Here is a 22,162-nt window from a genome sequence, read left to right as displayed (position 1 = left end):
CTCTTTGTTGAGGGAGACAGCCAGGTGCAAGGGCTTGTCTGACATGAAGAACTGCCAGGAGGACTCAGCCTGGGGCTGGGGACCCATCTTCGCTGGCGCGTGCTGTACTTTCCGGATCAGTAAACGCACGGAGCTCCTGTGGATGACAAACACAGACAGTTCTGGGCTTCCACCGGGTCTCCTCAGAGGGCGTCCAGGCCTCTGTCCCCGGCCTCACGCTGTGAAGCTTCAGGAACGCTCCCACGGGATGACGGTGTGGGTTTGAGGTCACTGCCACCCTCAGTCTCCAGGGCACAGCCAGGGGGTGACAGTGGGGGGGGTGCTCTGTACGCCTCACATGCGTGACATGCTTCCACGCTCCCCACAAACGTGACTTGTTACTACAATTGCTATTTATTAGAATAAGGCTCCACAGCGCATGTGTTGAGTGTAAGGAAGAGTGTTGAGGGCAAGAGAAAGAGGGCACAAGAGAAAACCTCATTCAGGTTCAAGAGGGAAGGTGAACGCTGGGGTCCACAAGGTCGGGGGGTTGAGGGGGTCACTGCTTGACAGGCAGAGAGCATCTGTCTGGAGTGACGAAATGTTCTGGGTGGGGACAGTTTGGGGTGCGGACAGCACACAGGGTTGTAAGTATGGTTCCACGACACAGGGGAAGTACTTAAGGCCTCCAAAGTGCACACTCAGAAATGGTTCCAACAGTAAACTTCATGTGGTGTATCTTCATCACAGTGGAAGAATGACTGAGAAGAAGAAAACTGAAGAGAGAGGGAATCCAGGGCTGCTAGAGGCTTCTGTGAACCTTGAGGTTGCCAACCCCTCTGCCATTTTCCTTTTTTTCCCCAGATGATGAGCCGCAGATACTGGCCCCATGTGTAGACACCCTGACTGCTTGGGCCAGGCAAGCCCCATCTCCCTGGCCATGCAGCTCTGTGGGGGGAGCTGAAGTGAGGGGCTGCTTCCTACCCCAGCTCCTTGCCCCCCACCCTGGGTGCTGCCCCTTGACCCACAGCTACACTCTTACTTCTTGGGCACTTTGTCCTCTTCATCCTCTGCACTGTCTCTGGCGAATGCTTTGACCTCAAAGTCGACCCCACAGCACTGCAGAGGGCAAGAGAAGAGACAAGGCTTCAGTCCATGCTTCCCTTCCCGGCAGCTGGGATGGGGTCACACATCCCACTGGGAAGTTATAACAGCACTCCGTCTCTTTGTCTTAGCCATGTCCTTTGGAGGCCTACCCCATGATGGCTAGATTTGCCACGTGCAGAAAGAACAGAAGGAAAGAACGACATCAGGACAGGGAGCATGCTGTGGCCCCGAGCTCCCAGGGAGATCATGTTTGGTGTCCAGCCCTCCCTGCCCATTTAGTTGTCCCTCTTTGTGTGACCCCACATGCATGGCACTGAGGTCACACCGTAGACACAGGTGCTCACGGCAGGGGATCCAACCCTGGGGGGCCGGTTGGCCACACCCCAGTGTGGCCCGGCTGGAATGGGGGCCGGGTGCTGGCGGCTCTTCCAACTTCCAGCAAAGAAGCTGGAAATGGAATTGGGGGCAAAGTCTTCTGATTTTTAAACTGACTCAATAGCAATATGTTGTGTGGGCAGAACAAATGCCTCTGCCCCATGGAGCTCCTCCCCAGCCGGCTCATCTCTGCACGTCACCACACGCACTGCGGGCCCGGGGGCGGCACCGCGCTCACCAGCCGCCCCGAGGGAAGAAGTACAGTCGGCTGAAGGACATGAAGTCGGTTGTGTTGACGATGGCATATGAGCCACAGCCTCATTGGTTCTACAGCTGTGGAATCGTGACAATTCTGAGATCTAGTTTAAAAATACACCAGTACGAGGGGTGCCTGGGTGACTCCTCCTGGCGCACACTCAGCCCCTTTCCTTCTCTCCCCCCATGGGAGCTTGTGCTTGGCCCACCCAACCCCTCTCTGCGTAGTGGCAAGGGTGCCCTTGGGAAGCCCAAGTCAGCACCTACTGCTCAGAGCCCACCAGTGGCTCCCTGCTCACTGAGAAATGGCCCCAGGGTCCACACCTCCCCACACCTCTGACCTACTCTCTCCACTTCGCCCTGCTCCTCCACCCCAGCACACGAGGCAACATGCCTCTCTCTCTGGAAGGCTCTCTCCTGGGATAGCATGCCTTCTTTACCCTCCTGGGGAGGTCTTCTTTATACATCCTGAACAACTAACTACCCTGCCCTCCAGATCCCCCTTTGCCTCTCACTAGCCTCTTGTTCTCCAGAGTGCCTACTGTCCTTGGATAGGCCCTGTGGACACCTGTTATTTCATTTTTGCTGGATTCTCCCCAGGAACCTGTGGAGCCCACGAGGGGCGGGACTGATTAGTGTACCATCCACAGGCTCCGTCCTGGCTAAAGGCTGCAAAAGATAATATTCATTGCAATGTCTCTCTGCTTTTGTGCATGTTTGAAATTGTCCAGAACAAAAGGCAATTTTAAAAAAAGTAAATTGAAGGAATGGACGAGTCCACGACCTTTCTTTTGGAACTAACCTTCCCTACGTCTTGCGGAGCGGGCTGTAGCATCACCGAGCAGGGTAAGTAATCAGGAAACTGTGGGAAGAAACAAACCAGTTCATTCAGAGGTGGTCACTCAATGTGTAATATGCACTCGATGTACAAAACTGGGAAAAGGAAGGAGGAGCAAACAAAACCCACAAAAAGCAATGTTCACCCATATTGCCAAGACCTGGAATGACATCATGAACGCGAACTTCCTAGAGTCCCGGGGGATCCCTCACACATGAATATGCACATACGTGTGTGTGTTACAGAGATGAGACCAAGTGAGGCATGCGTCCTGTCAACTGCTTTGCTCCCATCCCCACCCTCACCCTCCTCGGAGTACATTAGGACCACTTCACTGTGCCGTGAATTGCACCACTCTTCTGGGCTTTGGTAACACCACATTGAATTTGGCCAGCCCCCTTGGTCGGCTGATGCTTCAGTCACTGGAACTTTGCTTTTCTGCCATAAACCTTCTTCATCCACCTCGGCACAGTTTTGTCTAATTAAATGCACAGGCTATGCTGCTAGGAAGGGAACCATAGGTCAAAATCACATTTTTAAGGTTTTTGAGATGTGTTGGCATGTTATATCTCCAAGGTGATGTCCCTTCAAACTCCCAGTACCAGACTGCGAGAACACATAGGACCACAAAACTTTTTCTTCAAGTGATTTAAAAAAAAAAAAAAAGTTGTAGAGTATGCACAACGTGAGACTTGGGTTTTCAGTGTACCGTTTAGTGGTATGACATCCATCCACGCTGTCCTGCAATATTCCCAGCATCCACTCCCAGGAGGTTTTCACCTTCATACACTGAAGCTCCAACCCCGGTCAATGCTAACCCCACACACTACTCTGGGCTCCGTGTCTATGACTCTCACTGCTCCAGGTTTCCCATGTAATTGGCATCAGACACTTGTATGTCTTTGTGTGTCTGGCTTCTGTCCCTCAGTCTAATGTCGTCGGGGTTCATTCGTGTTGCCGCGTGTGTCAGAATTTCCTTCCCTTTGAAAACTGAGCCATAGATCTTTGGAGAAATGTATAAACTTAAGACACATGAACATGCTAGTAAAAGGGGTAATGGCAGCTTTCCCGAGACTGAGTTCAAGCCCAAGTCTTTCAGAGGCACTGCAGGTCGCCAGGACTCCCCCCGTGAGAGATGGGGCTATTTATCTAGCGACCCAAAACCCAGCAGTCAAGGCGAAGGACGACTTCTGACTTGAGTACGTTCTTCCATCCGTCTGGCAGGGAGCTCTTTCGTGTTTCGAGCTCCTCCGGGCCAACTGAGGGCCACTTCTTTCTTTTTATAGCCAAGCAAGTGAAGGAATAACCACCCATATAATTAGGTGGTCGGATGAAGGGAAATATTTAAACTGTAGGTTGAAGTGGTGCCTTCAGAGGCTGAGAGGCTATTTTCAAGGGCTTAAAAAAAGACAATCACAGCCTGTGCAATCTAGAATTTCCTCCAAGGAGGCAATTTGAAGGCCCACAAATGTGAAGTCATTGCTCCATCCCCTCTCCTTCCCTCCTGGTCATGCTGCAAGGTGCTGTGGGCGAAGGAACCAGGGCAGGGACCTGGAGGGGGAGAGGAGTCACCCACCTTGAGCAGAAAGGGATATGTGTTGCCTCCCAGCTTCTTCATCAGGCTCTCCTGCAGTTTTGTGGGGGCAGGGGCAGCCTCCACGGGTGGGAACACCTGGTGCTGAGAGAAGTACAGGTCCCTGCGGAAGCTCAGGCCGATCACGTCAATGTCCTCCTGGCCGTAGCGGAAGGCGCAGGTCAGAGACACATACACTGGAAGGGAGACGAGAGGAAGGTGGGCTTGTCCCATCAGCATGGCGCCCCCTGCCCGGCCGGGTGAGCACGGGGCAACCCTGGATACTGCCTGCCCCTCCCCAGCGCCCGCCCACCTGGAGCCTCTGGAGGGTGGGGGTTTTGAGAACCACACCACCCAGCCACCCAGATGCCCGCACACTTCTGGGGATCCAGCACCTTCGCTGGGGCTTGTGCTGGTTACTCTAAAGGCATATGTGAGTCAGAGGACGGGGAGGCACCTTCCATGAACCACATATTTTGGCTACAGACTCCCCTGTGTCCTCCATCCTACCACCCCCTTCTCTCTACCCACCAGCTTGGGGACCTCAGGAGGCTTTAGTAGAGAGTGTAGGTGGTAAACAGAGGCAAAGAGCGCTAGGGAGCAAGACAGACCCGTGCCAGAGAGGGGTAGGCCAGAGCTTCGGGACAGGGGCTCGTGGACTAGGAGGAGAGAAGCCACCAGATCCCAGAAACACTTCTTTCACCTTGCTCAGAAACTTATCAAGCATTCTCTAAGTCAACACCTCTGAAAGTTCAGTTTGATTAAACAGACATAATCCAGGCCTGTGGCGGACCGCAAGGATTATAGGAAACTACAGGTTTGGGGTGTGGACTATTTACAACAGTCTGTAATGGGGTAAATCCAAGCACACAACGTGCATTCTTCTTGAACAGAAAGCATATCAGAAGTCCTTGGAAGTCCTCCCTTGTGGATTTTGTCTGTGTCTTCACCAAAAGCTCAGAAGAGCCTGGGATCACTTGCCTATCCCTCAACCAATGTTTGTGAGAGGAAAGTACCCAGAGATGACCTGGCTTTATGCCTCCCTCACTGTACCCTGCTTTCCCTCAAAGCAGCTGCCCTTCTCTGGGCACCACCACACCAAGGGTGTGGGCTTTCAGGGGTCAGACCAGGCTCCTCCAGGTGCCCAAGAGAAGCAGGATGCCCAGGAGGAAGTCGGAGACAGTAGAAGAGGTGATTTTCAGCCCGATTTCTGCCATGCCCCTTCAGAGCTGCCACATCCATGGGTGGGAATAATTCCTGGTGATTGCCAGTAGCAACCACTCAAAAGGTATAGTTAGAATGGAACGGAGTCAGTGACATTATCATAAGGATAACTCAGGTCTGCCCTAATTTAGCTTCTACAACTATTATTAGTACCAAACTTCTTGCCCCACACATCACAGCTGCCAGAGATCTACAAGGATACTGTGATACTTTGCCTCAAACCACCAAAGTAACCGTTAAAAAAAAAAAAAAGAAAAGAAAAGTCCAGCAGGCTGAATTTCCCTCTTTGGGGATAAACCCACCAATGGGCCCTCCTGAGTTTTGCTGCTGGCCAGGGCACATGCACAGCTGGTGGAGGCCACGGACCTGCCTTCCACGCTCTGGCCACTATTTACTTACCCTGCTGCCCAGGACAAGTGTTTCCCTTGGGTCTTAACTTTCATCTGAGAAATGGAGACAATGAGCTCCAATGTGAACGGGATCGGGTTCTGAAGATTTTAATGAGGGAGTGTGGGTAACAGCGCCTGGCAGTGATGGATGTGCAAGAGGGCACCAGCTGCTTCCCGGCTCCTCCTCCCCAGAGTCCCGACCAGACCTGCTCCTGGGAGGACAAGAAACCCAGCTCACCTTTCTTTCCCTTCACAAGTTCGGGATCTACCAACACGACACCATCTAAACCAAAAGGAAGAGAGCAATGAGGGCAGAGAAAATGAAAGAAACCAGAGGACTTCTTTATATATTTATCTATGGTTTTTGTTTTGTTTTGTTTTTAAGGAGGTTCCATGCCCAGTGTGGAGCCGGAAGCAGGGCTGAAACCCCGAGATCAAGACCTGAGCTGAGATCAAGAGTCAAGATCCTTAACCGACTGAACCACCCAGGTGCCCCTCTCTGTAGTTTTTAATTGCACAAGTAATTCGTGTTCATTATAGGAAAATTAGAAAGGGAAGGTAAGTAAGCAAAGAATAAAACAAAGTCAAATATCCACCACTCAGAGATCCCCATTGTCAAGATACTGGTGCAGAATTTTTTTACTAGATGTATATGCACTGATAAGGATGTTTTACTAAAAAAATGAGATCCCAATATACGTACAATTCAGTTAACTGCTTTTCTCATACAACTATAAATTGAAAACACCTATTCTTACACAAAGACACACATAATACATACTCATCACTTTAATGGCCATACATGGCTCCACTGAATGGACATACCATAAGTTATTTAATTAACCCCCTCTAGTTAGGGCATTTTTTCCCATTTTCCCTCATTATCATGAACAGGATGATGAACATCCTTATAAATACATTTTTTTATCCATCAACAGTAGAACTGGATTTGGCTTTTGATGACATACTACCAGATGACCTTCCAGAAAGTACTCTGCCGAGGGACATTCTCACCCTCAAGTGCCTAGAAATGGCAGGTTTTTTACACTCTGTTGTAGTTGAAATCATTACAGATTCGCAGGAAGTTTCAAAGATAGTACAGCGAGGTCCTGTGCATCTTTCATTCAGTTTCTCCCAGTGGTTACATCTTCGATAACCATATCGAAACCAGGAAGCTGGCTGACATGGGGTACACTGTATGTGCAGGTCCAAGTCATTTTATCTCATGTGGCGGTTGACAGCTGCCTCACCAGAGAGCTCTCTCTCTCTGTTCATGCCCTCCCCGAACCACCCAGCTTCAGCACTGCCTCCTCCACGCCCCCTCCCAGCAACCACTGATCAGTTTACCATTGCCATTATTTCATCATCCCTAAATTATCATCTAAGTGAAATCGTACAGCATTGTGGCCTTTTGAGATCGGCTCTTCCCACTCAGCATAATGCAGGATCTTGAGAGCCATATGCTGTTGTGTGTTATCAGTGGCTCGTTCTTTTTTATTTCTGAGTAGGATTTCATGGTATGGTTGTGCCACTGCCCGTTTCAACTGATTCACCTATTGAGAGACGTTTGGGTTCCTTCCAGTTTGGAGTGATCACAAATAAAGCTATGATAAACGATCGCACATAGGATTTTGTGTAGATGTGAGTTTTCACTGCTCTGGAGGAGTGCCTGGGAATGCAACTGCTGGGTCAGATGGGAAGTGTGTGCTTGATTTTTAAAGGAACTGCCAAACTCTTCCAGAGTACGTGTTCCCTTTTACATTCCTGCCAGCAATGTATGAGTGATTCGGTTTCTCAACATCCTCACCACCTTTTGGTGTTGTCACTATTTTTCATTTTAGCCATTCTGACAGGGATATAATGAAATTCCAGTCCATAGTGGTTTAATTTGCATTTCCCTGCAAATGCAATGATGGCCAATGATGTTGACCATTTTTCCATGGGCTTCTTTGCCATCCATATATCTTCTTCAAAGAACGGCTTTTTGGGTTTTTGGTGCATTTTCTTTCTTTTTATTATTATTATTATTTTTAATTTATTTGACAGAGTTCACAAGTAGGCAGAGAGGCAGGCAGAGAGAGGAGAAAGCAGGCTCTCTGCTGAGCAGAGAGCCTGATGCAGGGCTTGATCCTAGGACTCTGGGATCATGACCCTAGCCAAAGGCAGAGGCTTTAACGCACTGAGCCACCCAAGCGCCCCTTGGTGCATTTTCTAAGTGGATTTTACTTTCTTATTGCTGAGTTTCTTTGTATATTCTAGAAACGAGTCCTTTGTCTTCCCCACGCCTGGATATTGTTTCCAATCAGCCAATGGCTACCTCACTGATGTTTTAATTTGCATTTCTTTGATCAGATTATCAGCAAAGCCCATTTGAAAAAATACAAAAGGAGCTGTTGTCTGATGGCTTTAAGGAAAACCAGAATTAAAATTTAAATCTTACTCCAAACTCAACTTACCCACAGGTTCTACTTGATCAATATGGTCTATATAGTCTCTCTTCCCCAGGTAGATGGTCACCTGTAGAAAGAACAGATGCAGATTCTAAGTGGCCAAAGAACACTAGCACATTCATATTCAAAATCAGCAACAACCAAACCCCCCCACCCCAATAATCCCCAAACCTGGCAACAACTGACACATTTTGATTACTCTTTTATTTTTTTTAAAGATTTTATTTATTTATTTGACAGAGAGAGAGAGACAGCAAAAGAAGGAACACAAGCAGGGGGAGTGGGAGAGGTAGAAGCCCCTTGCAGTGCTCGATCCCAGGACCCTGGGATCATGACCTGATTTACGACTGAGCCATGCAGGCACTCCACATCTTGATTAGTCTTGAGAAGACTTCTGCCTGGCTCTGCCTCTTGCCCATTCCCTCCTCTCTCCCTGCTTGGCTGTGGGCAGACTATGGATTACAGGAAAGTTGGACTCTCTCCTCGTTCCCATAAATTTGCTCCAAGGAAGTCTTCCCACCCCTTGGAATGGTTCCTGTTCTCCCACCTTTTCCCACCAAGCTCAGGTCTGACATTAACCAGGTGACCTTGTTGAATTCACTAGTAACACTTCAGTGGAAAGTTATACTTATGCAAAGGAGGCTCATCCCAATGTTTAAGCCTCTTATTTCCGGCTGTGAATGAAAGGTTTCCCCTCCTCATTAGAAGTATATCTGAATTAAGTATAGAGGCAGGAGCTCCAGAGTCCCTGAAATCCTACCAGGTAAGCTGCTGGACAGGTACACCTGAACCCATGCTCTGAGTAGGAGGGGTGGGGGGGTTGGGGGCAAAAACCGCTGTTTCAGACCTCTTCCTGTCTGCTGCGTGTCCTTTGCAGTGAAAGTCTCTGCCAAACCCCTTTGTGGAATAGCATGGGTCACATTCACCATCACTCACTGCTCTAAGCCACAGGACTGTGAGTGCCTTGATTGTGGGAATTCTTTCATCATTCAGCCATCAAGTTTCTACCACAGTACCTGGTGCACAACAGGATTCTAATCCACATTTGCTAAGGGCACCAATGAGTGAGTCCGTGCACTCTGCCTAGCCCCCTTCTTCCCTAAGCCTCTTAAATTCGTATTCTTATGTCCGTGAACTCCCAGAATCATTTCTGTTGGCATCCAATCATCTCCTATTTCCACCCCCTTGTATCAGACATCTTGGAGTGAATCCCTATACCTTCACTTTGTAGGACTGATGTTGAAGCACCCCAAGAACTACCTAGGCAGGTGGCTGGGCAGGAGGTAGGCGTTGGATGAGGATGTTTTTTGGACAAAACCAAAAAATCAGTGTATACAAAGCCCAGAATGCCTCTGGAACCAATGGCCACCAAATGGGAATGCAGGCTGATGCCAGAAAGGGTCTTACAGGCCCAACCTAATGACTCTAGAAAGATATTAAAGCATTTTTTAAAGATTTTATTTATTTGTGAGAGAGAAAGAGAGCGCAGGGGAGGGGCAGAGGGAGAGGGAGAAGCAGGCTCCTAGCTGAGCTGGGAGCCCAACAAAAGGCTCGATCCCAGGACCCCAGGATTATGACCTCCGCCAAAGGCAGGTGCTTAACGGACTGAGCCCCCCACGTGCCCCCAATGTTGAAGCATTTTGAGCAGCATGAAAGGCCTGCAGCTCAACAACAGAGTATTTATCATGTCCCAGGTGCCAAGCTCAGCACCGACTACGTTATTTCACTGAATCCCCACAACTACTCTGAGAAAGGAATTAGCCCCATTTTATGGAGGAGACGATGGCAGCAAAGTGGAGAATGAATGGACAAGGAGAAAGCCAGTTAGGCATTTGACTGCGGTTGGGAGTAGGGAAGACTGAAGGTAGGTGGAGAGAGTGTGTTTTCTTCTTTTTCAAGCTTTAGCTGTGGAGGAAGCGGAACTGGAAAGACAATAGGGTCAAGGGGAGTTTGTTGTTTGCTCTCTTTAAGATGCATGAGGTCCGTACTTGTTTGTATGCTCAGGCAAAGAACTGGGAGGGAGGGAGAGGCTGATGGTGGAGGACGCTAGGGAGAAGATGGCCCCTAAGACCCAGGTGTAAATAGCATGAACCTCAACTGGGAGCAAAGGCATGTCTTCTACTGCAATTGGAAGGGTAGGGAAGGCAAGGGGCAGGAGCAAGAAGAGAAATGGGGCTGAACAATGTGGGACTGCAGCCCACCGGCTGCTTGTTCAACCAGCAAACCAAGTACCCTTCTTCCTGAATACAAGTTGCCAATTATGTTGTGGGTTTTACCATCCCCCATGGGGTGAGGCCAGCCCTGGAGGATGGTTCTTGATGGGTCAGATCCAATTATGATCATCCAATTTCTTTGGCTCAGGACTGGTTTAGGGTGGGCATGAGACCCATTTTTGACCAATGAGATATGAAAGAAGTCTGCTGGAGGGCTGTTGGGAAACTATTTTCCCACTCTGAAGAAGAGATACCGGGAAGCAAGAGCCTCTTCCTTCTTTGGGAAGGAAGTGAGGGTGAGACGCCTGGAGCTAGGCAGCCATCTTGCCACCAGCTGGAGGATGAAGATCACAGAAGAGGGCATAGTGGAAAGAATCACCGAGAAATGGGCCCAGAGCTCCTTGTGCACCATGCCTAGAGCCATACAGAAGTTGCAACTGGAATAGTCCTAATATGTGAGACATTAACAGAAGGAATCCCCCCCCCCATATATAACAGTTCTAAATTTCTTGGTTCAAAGGTTGTGTATTGATATGAGGGGGGAAGAAAAGAGGGAAAATGACAGGGCCCGGCAGGAGTGGTTTCTCTCTTCTGCCAGAAGTCAAGACAAAGTGTGTTGGGAAGACTGCAAAGTTGGGAGAGAGTTTGGGGAATGGTTGAGGGGGTCCTCAAATCATCACCCCAAAGTGGAGTTCCTCAGCTGGGAACAGAAACGGCAGAGAATGCCTGGTGCAAACCTGTTTCTCTTGTGTTGCGCTATGAGAATCAGAGAGTTTCCTCTGGGCCTTTGGCTTAACATTTAAGAAACCCAAAAGGAAAAATCCAAAGTTCAGGTTTATAAAGCACAGAAAATAGAGCACATCTAGGCTGTCTACTGTGCGCCGATGGACTCAACAGTGGCGTCATCTCTGCCAAGCACACAAGCTGCCCGGATACGGGTACCATGTTCCCTTACCCAGTGGCCCTGAGCCAAGGGAGGACTGAGGGCATGGTGGCTGGGGTAGGCGCACAGAAGACAGAGCTGCCTTGGTCCAGCACTGGGGCTTTCCCCTGGCAGGCAATGAGATGACAAAAGACCAGATGAGTTACTATCGACAGACAAAACAGTGTTTGAAATGTCAAGTCATTGGTTCAAGGGCAGCTAGGAAAAGAAGTAAAATTGGAAGTAAGGGGGTGGGGGCTGAGAGACAAGGAGAAAATTAGGGGTCTCAGAGTTAGGTTCTTTAGGAGACTGAAAAGAAGTTCTACATGTTCAATTCATTCATTCAATTATGTCTCATTGATCATTCATTGCAAAATAGAGACAGAACACAGACACAGAGCTTCCCTCAACCTCTCAGGATTCTGGTATTGATCGTGTCTATTTCTTTCTTTCTCTCTCTCTCTTTTTTTAAGCAATCTCTACACCCAACGTGGGGCTTGAACTCATGAGATCGGGAGCTGCATGCTCAGCCAGGCACCCTGGGTCTATTCTCAAGAAAGATCCTTTAAAAAAATATATATATATATTTTTTCCCCTCCCCCCCATCACGCCACTCACTTCTGTATCACTTACCGACTTGTCCCTGGAGACTTTCTTGAAAATGACGTGGTTTGGCTCAGACTTGCTGCCCTTCGCACTGGCTGCCATGGTCCCTGTCGTCGGCAGCCGACTTCTTCCACCTCGGAGTGTGCGTCTGGCGTCCGCGGCCTGCGGAGAGGTAAAACGATGCTGCGAGCGCAGTCAAGAACATTCTGGGTACAAAACCTGCTCATGAGATGGTGCACGCCCGGGAGACATTTCCTTTTATCTGCTTAAGTATCGTTGTTTGATGAAATAAGGCTTTTGTCTTGTGTGTATGACATGGGGGTAGGGGATGCTTTTTTCCAAACATGTGTTTTCTTTTTCTCCATAAGCCTCAAACATTTCTTAGTGAACCTCAGCTAGAAGGTTTGCCTTCCTGACTAGCCTTTGATATCAGCACACTTCGCCAGGTTGGAATCAAAATTCTATCACGACGATGTCCCATGGTAATTAGAATAGGAGAGGTTCCCGAAAACCACAACATAACCACTTAGCAAATATCATTTGAAAATGTGTTAAATCCCCAGGAGTCCTGTCCTGTTCTCCCACCGCTCCCCAGCGTGACATACGGTGGAAAGGCCCTCTTAGCTATCTGGACCTCAGCGCACCCTGAGTCTCATTAACAAGCAAAGTCTGTGCAACCACACAGAAAAGGTGAAAGTGAGACAGACTGACCACGGAAAACACCGGTGGCCCTGCCCCTTGCTCTCCCTGTGCCTGCCCTGGAGGTCTGAGAAGCTTTGGATCAGGGGCCATCATGTACCTTGTTCAGCCAGCCAGAAGGGCCCAGGAGGCGAGGAGAGGGGCTCTGTCCCTCTGGGAAGAGCAGCCGGCCCCTGCTCTATGTAACCAGATGACCCTGCCGAGGCCCCTGGCTTGATGTGCGTGGGGGAATTTGTAGGGAACCTGGAGAGGGGGCCGACACCCGCGTCTCAATGTCCAGAAGCCAAATCCCATTTAAGGAGCAGAGTGGAAATGGGATTAGTGTTGAGACGGGTGAACTGGTGGTTTCAGCAGTTCTAGGCATTAAGCAAAGGCCTCTAGTCTCCTTCCAGAGGGGCTCACAGATGTAGGAGCTCCCGTGGGGAAGGCGTGGTGGGAGGGATGAGAGCTAAAGAAAAGCTACTTTCTATCCTAACCCTCTTTGGGTTCTGGAAATAGACTGATTATCCCTTCACTCCCAGTATCACCAGGACAGGGGATTTTCAAGTGCTCAACAGACTTGATTAAACTCAGCAGGCTGCTAATGCAACCTTGGGGGTGGGGGATAGAAACGAAAAGGTCAAGGGGAAATGTCAAGCTCGAGATGAACCCTGGTCTTATAGAAGCCAAACCCATGTGGGAAACAAAGACCAGCGGAAATGTAGATAAAATTAACTGTCCTTATAACCTGCAGCTCACTGACAAATACTTGAGGTGGCAGGGTAGAATGGTCCTCCAGGAGGCTCCCATCTTAATGTTAATGCCTTGCTGGAGAGAAAAACCACCTTCGCTTGACAATAGCCAGGCCTCCAGTATCCTGTAAGTCTTCTTCAGCATCTGAAAATCCTTTCAGAAGTTCCCTTCGTCTTTACTTCCCCCAACCCCAAAGTGTATAATCAGTTGTTCCTCACAATCCCAGGCCAGCAGCTCTTTCTGCCCATGGGTCCCGTCCCCATGCTTTAATAAAATCATCTTTCGGCACCAAAAACATCTCAAGAATTCTTCCCTGGCCTTCGGCTCCGGACCCCAACACTACTCCAAAAACACATCAGGACTAGAGGTTCCTCTCCCCCACCCTACGCCCTATTGATTATGGAGACGAATCTTGTCAGATCTGCCCCCTCCCTACATCCCGCCTCCCCAGTGTCTCTGGAATCTGATCACATCATCCCATCCCCAGAGCCTTCTCCAGCGTCCACAGCACCCCCTTGGCTTTCCTGGATCATAATGTCGCCTGCTGTCGGGCTCTCTCCATCTTCAGCTGCCAGGCCCTTCTGCTCGTGGGAGAAGGCCCTTCCGAGCCCTGATCCGTCCTCTCCACCTAGTGTCTCCCACTGCTCTGAGAGAAGACACGGGAACCTGCTTTCCACATTGTCCTGCACCGCATTCCGCCTGCTCCCCCATACTGTTCTTTTTGCCTAGAACAATCCTCTCTTCTTTCCAAGTTGCTGACTCCTTTCATGCTTCAGATGCTGGAAGAGAGGAGTCCCATCCTCAGGGGATCCTTTCCCAACCTCCCTCCCAGGCTGGGTTGGAGGCACAGTCACCTTTGACAACTGTATGGGAAATTATTTCATGGTCTCTCTTCCCTTACTTGACTCTAGGCTCCGGGAGGGCAGGGGCCCATCCCGTTGTTTCCCTCACCATTGCATTCAACAGCTGCTTCCAAGAACATTCAGGGAATAAACAGATGGGACACTGTGGCCATTAACACATTCACATATTGAACTTGACGTGGTGTCTGAGAATGAAGAAAGTCTAAGCAGAAAGCTTGTTCTAACATTTGAAATGCTAGCATGTGTGGAAACTTCCAGTGGCTTCCTCCTGCCTGGACAATGCCTGTGAGGCCCTCCAAGATTTGATCCTTTGTTACCTCTAACCCTCTTTCTTTCTTTTCTTTCTTTCTTTTTTTTTTTTTTAAGATTTTATTTGTTTGACAGAGAGAGTGAAAGAGCACAGGCAGGCAGAGCAGCAGAGGGAGAGGGAGAAGCAGGCTCCCCGCTGAGCAGGGAGCCCGATGCAGGGCTCAATCCCAGAACCCTGGGATCATGACCCGAGCCGAAGGCAGTGGCTTAACCAACTGAGCCATCCAGGCACCTTTGTCCCTTTAAAAAAAAAAAAAAAAAAAAAAAAAAAAAAAAAAGCAGGACTTGAACCCACAACCGTGAGATCAAGACATGAGCTTAGCGGACTGAGCCACCCAGGCACCCCTGACCTTAGTTCTCACTACTCACCCATTTTGCTCCAGGCCACCTTCCTCTTTGCTTTTCTTCAAACGTGCCTCAAGGCCTTTGCACTTAACTGTTTCCCCTTCTGGACCATTCTTCCCACAGAGAGCCACTTAGTTTGCTTCCTGAATTCCTCTGGGTCTTTACTTCAGTGTGACCCCATTCACCTGGGCCCAATTGTGCGTTCTATCATGCGCCAAAACTTGTGGCCTCCTCTGCATTATTTTTCTCCATTGCCCTCATCAGTCTCGCATGCAGAAGAACTTGTGTATCTTGTTTCCTGTCTGTCCTTCACCCCATCATCACTAGCACATAAGCTCCCGGAGTGCAGAGAACCCTGACTTTATGCACCTATCCCATCTCCAGCATCTAGAAGAGGGATCTCATTATACTTAAAGCACATGGATGAGTCACTGGATTGCAACAGTGTGATAGCTGGCAATAGCTAAAATTGAGAAACAGTATTTTTAATTTCTAAGGGAGAAAACTTTTTTTTTAAACAGAGAAATGCCAGCTACTAAATGCAAAAGGATGATGAAAGGAGAAAAACATACTATGACAAACTGGGTGGATTAATCATGACTTCTGACTTGCTCTATTTTTTTAAGTTTGTTTATTTACGTAATCTCCAGGCCCAATGTGGGGCTCAAACTCACAACCCAGAGATCAAGAGTCACATGGTCTTCTGACTGAGTCAGCCAGGTGCCCCCTATTTTCTGCCTTTCAGATGTTGTAACATCCTGGGCTCTGGGCTGGGAGGGGCAGACTCTGGAGACGGCCCCTCCCAGGGCTACTCCTTCCCCAGAGACTGCAAACAGCTACCTTTCTTTTCTTTCCTTTTTTTTTTTTTTTTTAAAATAAAGATTTTATTTATTTATTTGAGAGATCTCCCCAGAGAGAGATCACAAGTAGGCAGAGGCAGGCAGAGAGAGAGAGAAAGGGAAGCAGGCTCCCTGCTGAGCAGAGAGCCCAATTCGGAACTCGATCCCAGGACCCTGAGATCATGACCTGAGCAGAAGGCAGCAGGCAGCGGCATAACCCACTGAGCCACCCAGGCGCCTCAAAAACGTCAACTGTGATTTTTTTTTTTTAAAGATTTTATTTATTTATTTGACAGAGAGAGACCACAAGCAGGCAGAGAGGCAGGCAGAGAGAGAGAGAGAGGAGGAAGCAGGCTCCCTGCAGAGCAGAGAGCCCGATGCACGACTCGATCCCAGGACCCTGAGATCATGACCTGAGCCGAAGGCAGCGGCTTAACCCACTGAGCCACCCAGGCGCCCCGTCAACTGTGATTTTTAAACAGAGAATTCTTAAAGTGACAAATGACTTCAAGGGCCAAAACAATGAGACTCTTCTTATAGAAAGATGCCTGGCACGGGGACGCCTGGGTGGCTCAGTTGGTTGGACGACTGCCTTCGGCTCAGGGCGTGATCCTGGAGTCCCGGGATCGAGTCCTGCATCAGGCTCCCAGCTCCATGGGGAGTCTGCTTCGCTCTCTGACCTTCTCCTCGCTCATGCTCTCTCTCACTGTCTCTCTCTCTCAAATAAATAAATAAAATCTTTAAAAAAAAAAAAAAAAAAAAAAAAAAAAGAAAGATGCCTGGCACGGATGTCACCCAGGCGCCCCAACAGCTACCTTTCATATGCAAACTAACCAATCGGGAGCCCAGACACCGCAGTGGCCTTGGTTCCTCTTGGGACGGGCTCTCACGCAGAGCCACAACAGCCTTATCCTAATCATCCCCAGACCAGGATTCAGCCCAACTGGAGAGAGCCCGTCATCACAGAGCCTGATGAAGTTATTCAAACTTTCCAATCCTAAACCCACTTATCTTACCTCACCAGTTCTTCCCCATGGAAACCATAGGAAAACTCTTGTCCATGTTTTCCCCCTCCATCCCTCTGCCTCCTGACCAAACCTGGTGCTTCCCCCAGGTGGCCCTCTGTGGCACAGGCTGCCCACTCCTTTCAAGAAGAGTAACAAATTACCTTTTCAGTGGCTATTGTTTCCTGATCTGTTGGTTTTTATCATTGCTGAATGATTGCAAATACCCATCTTAAAATACTGATAAAATGATCGACTCCAAAAAAAATTCTTCATTGGGGTCAAAACCATTAGGTGAAGAGTTGGTGGAGGGGAATGACTGTCCCTATTAGCGCCCAAGTGATGGCTAATGGATCCTGGGCTCACCATGAGGTGCAAGCCTGACCTGCACAATAAGGGACCAGGCTAGGTCCACAGTCAATCTTAGCATCCACAATAGTGAACGGGAATCCATGAAGCATTTTGACATCACATCCAGTTTATGGGAAATGCAGGGAATAGAGGAACAAGCTAGAAGACACCACAAGAGAGCTACCCGATGAACGGAGAAGTAGCTAGTGTCTTTCATAAGCCGATGTCACAGAAAAGAGAGGTATTTGATTAAAAGACACTCAAGGTACTCAACATCCAGATGTAATGTGTGATCCCAGACTGGATCTCCAATTTGAAAAATAGGATCTACAGGACATTTGGGTCCGTCGGGAAAATCTGTATATGGTCTAGGTGACATGTAAGACAGAAATATCTGGAATAGGAAGGTAGAGATTGTGATCAAACAACAGTCATAGGATGGCATGTGCAATATGACCATACCCTGCAAACACATACACTCCGTGTGTACACACACACACACGCATTATATGCATAATCTGCAAGGATACATACTAAGGAGCTAACTGGTCTCTGTATGGTGGGTATGTCAGGTTTCACTTTTTTTTCCCCCTTGTCTGTGATTTAAAATTTTTCTCCAATAATTATTTATTTCTCCTGCTTTAGGAGAAGTAAACATTGTTATAAATTTAGAAGAGTATCTGCTTTTCGCCTTAAAAATACGCCAACAAGAGGAAGACAAATGACCAGGGTGTTTCTTTCTGTGTCCCCATCAGAAGGGCTGCAGCATCTGGGACCCACTTGCAGCTATGGCTGCTCTTGGGACACCCATTCTCACACGGTTTTGTTAAAACCAGGTCGCTGGGAGGGTGCAGACTGATGGATTCAGTCACTGACCCACCAGTTCCCGGCAGGTGGGGTTGGGCTGGATACTGGACCTCATTCATTTTGGAAATGTAGTCTCTGGTAGTCATTCCCAGCCTCTGGTCTGTGATGAATTTATTTCTGCTTGGCAGAAAAAATGAGAAAAACAAGGGCACTGTTGTAAGCTTTGTCATGGAGCCAAATGTCTTCACTGTAAAGGACTGTCCTCCTTTTTTCTAAGGTTATAAAGTCCTCAATTTTTGGATACTAAAATGTCCTTCCTCTCTTTCGTTATTGAGACACACTTTACATACATGCAAAGTTGCCCATTTTAAAGTGCAGTTTGATGAGTTTTACTAGGACTATGGTTAAGGCAGAACATTTCCATCCCCCCAAAAGTTCCCTGGGTCCCTATTTCGGTCATTTCCTCCATCAACCCACCAATTTCGAGCCACCACTTATCTGCCCCTCCCATGAGTTTTGCATTCTCGGTAATCTATTGTGAAGTTCAGAATATAGAGAAAAGTTGGAATAACACAATAAACACCCACATAGTCCTCTGGGAGATTTGACAATGAACACTTCAGTGCGTGTGCTCACTTATTGTTTTTCCCTTTTGAAGCGTTTGAAAGTAAGTTGCAGACATCATGACATTTTACTTATAAATATTTCAGGATGCAGCCACTGAGCATAAGGACAAAATGTCCTTTCTTTTATAAGATAAGAATGAGAGTAGATGGCAGTTTAGAAAAAAATCCTTACTTGGCCAAAATAAAAAGTTGTCAGCCTTTCCCTAGAGTTATTTTGGAAATCGACAGCTCTATGAATGCAAAGTCTGGGAACCACTGGTGACAGCAACGCTTGCTTCTCTGAAGTCAGTGTCCAGTGAGATGAAGCTCCAAGCCCCACGCTTCACCTCCAGGTACCAAATGCAGTGCCAGCCAGCTCACAGGGGCGGCAGGGTGGAGATGTTCAGCTTAAGAGGCTTATGGGCTTCAGGGGCAGGTTATCGTCTTAGGGCTTTATTAGGGCACATGCACGAAGAAAACCGGTACACCCCTCTAAACATCAACTACAAAATGAAAATCGTGTCCTCATCGCCTTGGTTTCCTTGAAGGAGAGAGCCCCGGAAAACACTGGGGCAACTCTATTTACAGAATGCCAGGGAATCAGAACTTTTAAAAAGCCACCTTAATTCCAACATGGACCTCTTGGGCAGCTGGCCTAAGGAGTAGAGAGGGTGGTTGTTGGTTGGGCTGGCTTACAGTATCTGAAATCATAAATGGGATCCTGGGGGTTCTCAAGTTGGGCAGATGCTTTAAAAAAGAATCATCATCCAAGGGATCCTGGGTGGCTCAGTCGGTTAAGCATCTGACTCTTGATCTCAGCCCAGGTCTTGAACTCAGGGTTGTGAGTTCAAGCCCTGCAGCACTGAGGCTCATGCCCAGCATGGAGCCTACTTAAAAACAAACAAACAAATAAATAAATAAATAATAAAAAGAATGTAGTCCACACACCATCCCTTGCTTGGTTCTCCTCCACAACATGCACAATAAGAGAAGTTGTTGAATGCTTCTGGGGTTGGGGAAATCATTACCACCTTTCTTTGAAACAGTGTGACACATAAGAAAATTCTTTGTTAGGAAGGGCTCAGCTTCCCTTCTACTTCCCTCCATTGCTGCAAGTTAATCTAATCTCTTCCACGGGTGACTCATCTGTGACTAGGACCCAGGTGCTCATTTCTCATGGGCATTGCCACCGCCTCACCCATGCTGGGGTCCCACCCCAGTCAGATTTTGAATGTCCATCTTGAGGCACTGTGCTGAGAATGGCACTCATCTTGAGGCATTCTCATCTTGAGGCATTGTGCTGAGAATGCTCCAGGTTTCCATGCTATATAAACAGCTCCAGGCTGGAGTCCAAGGTTCTGTGACCCATTGATGGTTCCCCCGAGACCTTGGGGAAGTACCTTGCCTCACAGCTATTTCCTTTTCTTCCTCTATAAGGGGAGCCGGTGAGCTGCCCTCTCTCAGGGCTGGGGAGATGCATCAAATGTGCAGATGAGTCCCTTAAAAGGAGAGTCGTGCGCAGAGTGGGGGGTGGAGGATTCTGCTGGGCATTTCCCCTCGTCCTCTCCCACAAGGCTAACATGTGCCTCCATGTGTGCCTCTGTTCTTTTTCATCCTCATCACGCCACATGGGTCCCAGCACTAGGGGGCTTCCAGGGGCCATGAAGCTGCTTCGATACAAGATTTCGTGGCCAAGCACCAACTGAGTTGCTCACTCCAAAAGCTGAGCACACTTAGGGGGAGGCCTTTCAGAGGAAATGAATGTTTGTGCATACGCACCACCCCTCTGCAAATCTACAAGTGGAAGCCCTAAATCCCCACGGTGACGAGGTGCTGGGAGGTGGACAGGGTTGGATGAGGTCATAGGGCGGGGCCTTGATCTGATAGGATTAGTGTCCCTGTAAGAGACACCCACTCTCCACGATGTAAGTGCACTCAAAGTCGGGTGAGCACAGGGCAGCAGCAGCAACCTCCGAGATAAGGCCTCAGGAGGGAACCTACCTGGTGGGTGCCTTGACCTCAGGCTACCAGCCTCCAGAGGCGGAAGGAAGAAGTATCTGTTGTCAGAGCTGCCGGGTTTGTGGTGTTTCGTGATAGCAGCCCGAGCTAAGACAAGTGCCCATGCTTTTCTTCAGGTAGATCAGCTGCTTGGTATAGATCAAAAAAGTCCGGAAAAAATGGACACTGATCCAGGTTCAGAAATGTCCCTTTTTTTGCTGGAACCAGAAGGGCATGGCGGTGGAACTCTGTGAATATACTTTAAAATGGTTACTTTTATGTGAATTTCAATACATTTAAAGACAGTAAAAAAGAAATACTTTTTACACTGTGATCTGAAACCTACATATGCACGCACAGAATAGTATCTACGCAACACTTCTGCTTCCTCTGTGGTTTATTCTTAGGTTTTTAACTACTCTCCCTCCCTCCCTCCTCGTCATTTGTCCCATTGGCGGTTAACGACCCACCCTTCTGGGGCTGTCTGGTTAGCTTTTCGCTGATTCAGTCCTACTAAATACTAACTTGACTGAGCGTCCATGATGCTGAACACCACAGCGGGACAGCAGGGGTCCTGAGAACTGACATACAGGTTCTTAGAACCATCTGGGCATGTACTCTAGGGAGCAGCAGCACTGAGGGCTTCCTAACCAGAAACCAGACTGCGGCAGCCTGTATGCTGCGCTCACAAGCTTAACTGCCAACCATCTCCTTGCTCTGGGAACACAAAGCCCAGAGCCGGATTCACCTGCCCTCCTCTCCATGTCTAGGGTCGGGGCAGAGCCACAGAAGCCTGGCACATGGCTGTGCCCAGGGCCACTGTTCCCATCTGGGACACACATACCGATTCTATGGGGAAAGTCAACCAGATCCAGTGTGGGGCATAAAAAAAGTCAGCAACAGATACTGCTCTAGAATAAAAAAGACCCAAAAGGTGAACGGAACAGAGCCCTTATTGTGGACAACTGCCGTAACAGCTCCAGTTCATTCCTGTCTGTCCCCATGCTGCTGGGTGGTGCCCCACACTCAGGCAAGGGTGCTCGTGCCATCTGCTCTGGCCAGTGAGATGGGACAAGGCAACCCGGGCAGAATGACAAGTGCTCGCACATTGATGGGTGCAATCTTGCTGCATCATTCTTGCTTTCCTAGCTGCCTGCCAGATGTGAGGGCACCCTCTACCATTCATCCCCAACTGGGCCAGCCCAGCCCACTCACAGGTTCGAGAGAAATAATGACTGTTTCAAGCCATTACAATTACATTTTAAGGTAGTTTATTATGTTAAATCCTGATCCAAACACTCACTGTTGAAACAACTGGGAGCATTTGAATCTGGACTGAACAGTTGATGACACCTAGTTCTTACCAGTCCTATGAGGTAGAACTATGGCACGGTGTCCTTAGTAGTCTGGAATGTGTGATTCAGAGAAAATGACAAGCTTCAGGTTTGTTGTGAAACACTCTGGCAGTAGATGCACCAGGGCTCCTTATACACAAGTGTTTCCTCTGCCTCCTCAGATTCTGGGGCCACTGGATGTGGGTGAGCTCACTGAGCCTGTCAGTCAGTCAGGGTTAAACGAGGGCTGTGCAGCCCAAGGGAAAACTCACAAAGGAGAGTGGGAGTGTTAGAGGAGCACAGCATGGCTGGAGCACAAAGAGGATGGAAGTATCTGGAATGAAG

The 22,162-nt window shown here is 48.6% G+C and overlaps 1 protein-coding gene across 4 annotated transcripts in view; it reads right to left on the bottom strand.

Moving 5' to 3' along the window:
• Positions 1-20,943, bottom strand: part of SAG (S-antigen visual arrestin) — a 34,921-nt gene extending 13,978 nt beyond the window's left edge. For 3 of the 4 annotated variants that reach the window (XM_044241878.1, XM_044241880.1, XM_044241881.1), the window contains exons 1-8: positions 12,731-12,811; positions 11,959-12,093; positions 8,197-8,257; positions 5,979-6,023; positions 4,131-4,324; positions 2,519-2,578; positions 1,022-1,098; positions 1-136 (exon numbers count right to left, since the gene is read on the bottom strand). In XM_044241878.1, coding sequence (XP_044097813.1) covers positions 1-136; positions 1,022-1,098; positions 2,519-2,578; positions 4,131-4,324; positions 5,979-6,023; positions 8,197-8,257; positions 11,959-12,033 — 648 coding nt within the window. In that variant the 5' untranslated portion in view covers positions 12,034-12,093; positions 12,731-12,811. Of the gene's footprint in view, positions 137-1,021; positions 1,099-2,518; positions 2,579-4,130; positions 4,325-5,978; positions 6,024-8,196; positions 8,258-11,958; positions 12,094-12,730; positions 12,812-20,486 lie in introns of those variants that run through there. The other variant, XM_044241879.1, reaches the window with a different exon arrangement.
• Positions 20,944-22,162: the final 1,219 nt, after the last annotated feature.

This window comes from Neovison vison, chromosome 3 (assembly GCF_020171115.1).
Source record: "Neovison vison isolate M4711 chromosome 3, ASM_NN_V1, whole genome shotgun sequence".
NCBI lineage: Eukaryota > Metazoa > Chordata > Mammalia > Carnivora > Mustelidae > Neogale > Neogale vison.
The sequence above is the reverse complement of the archived record's forward strand: the minus strand, read 5'-3'. Positions and strand labels throughout refer to the sequence as shown.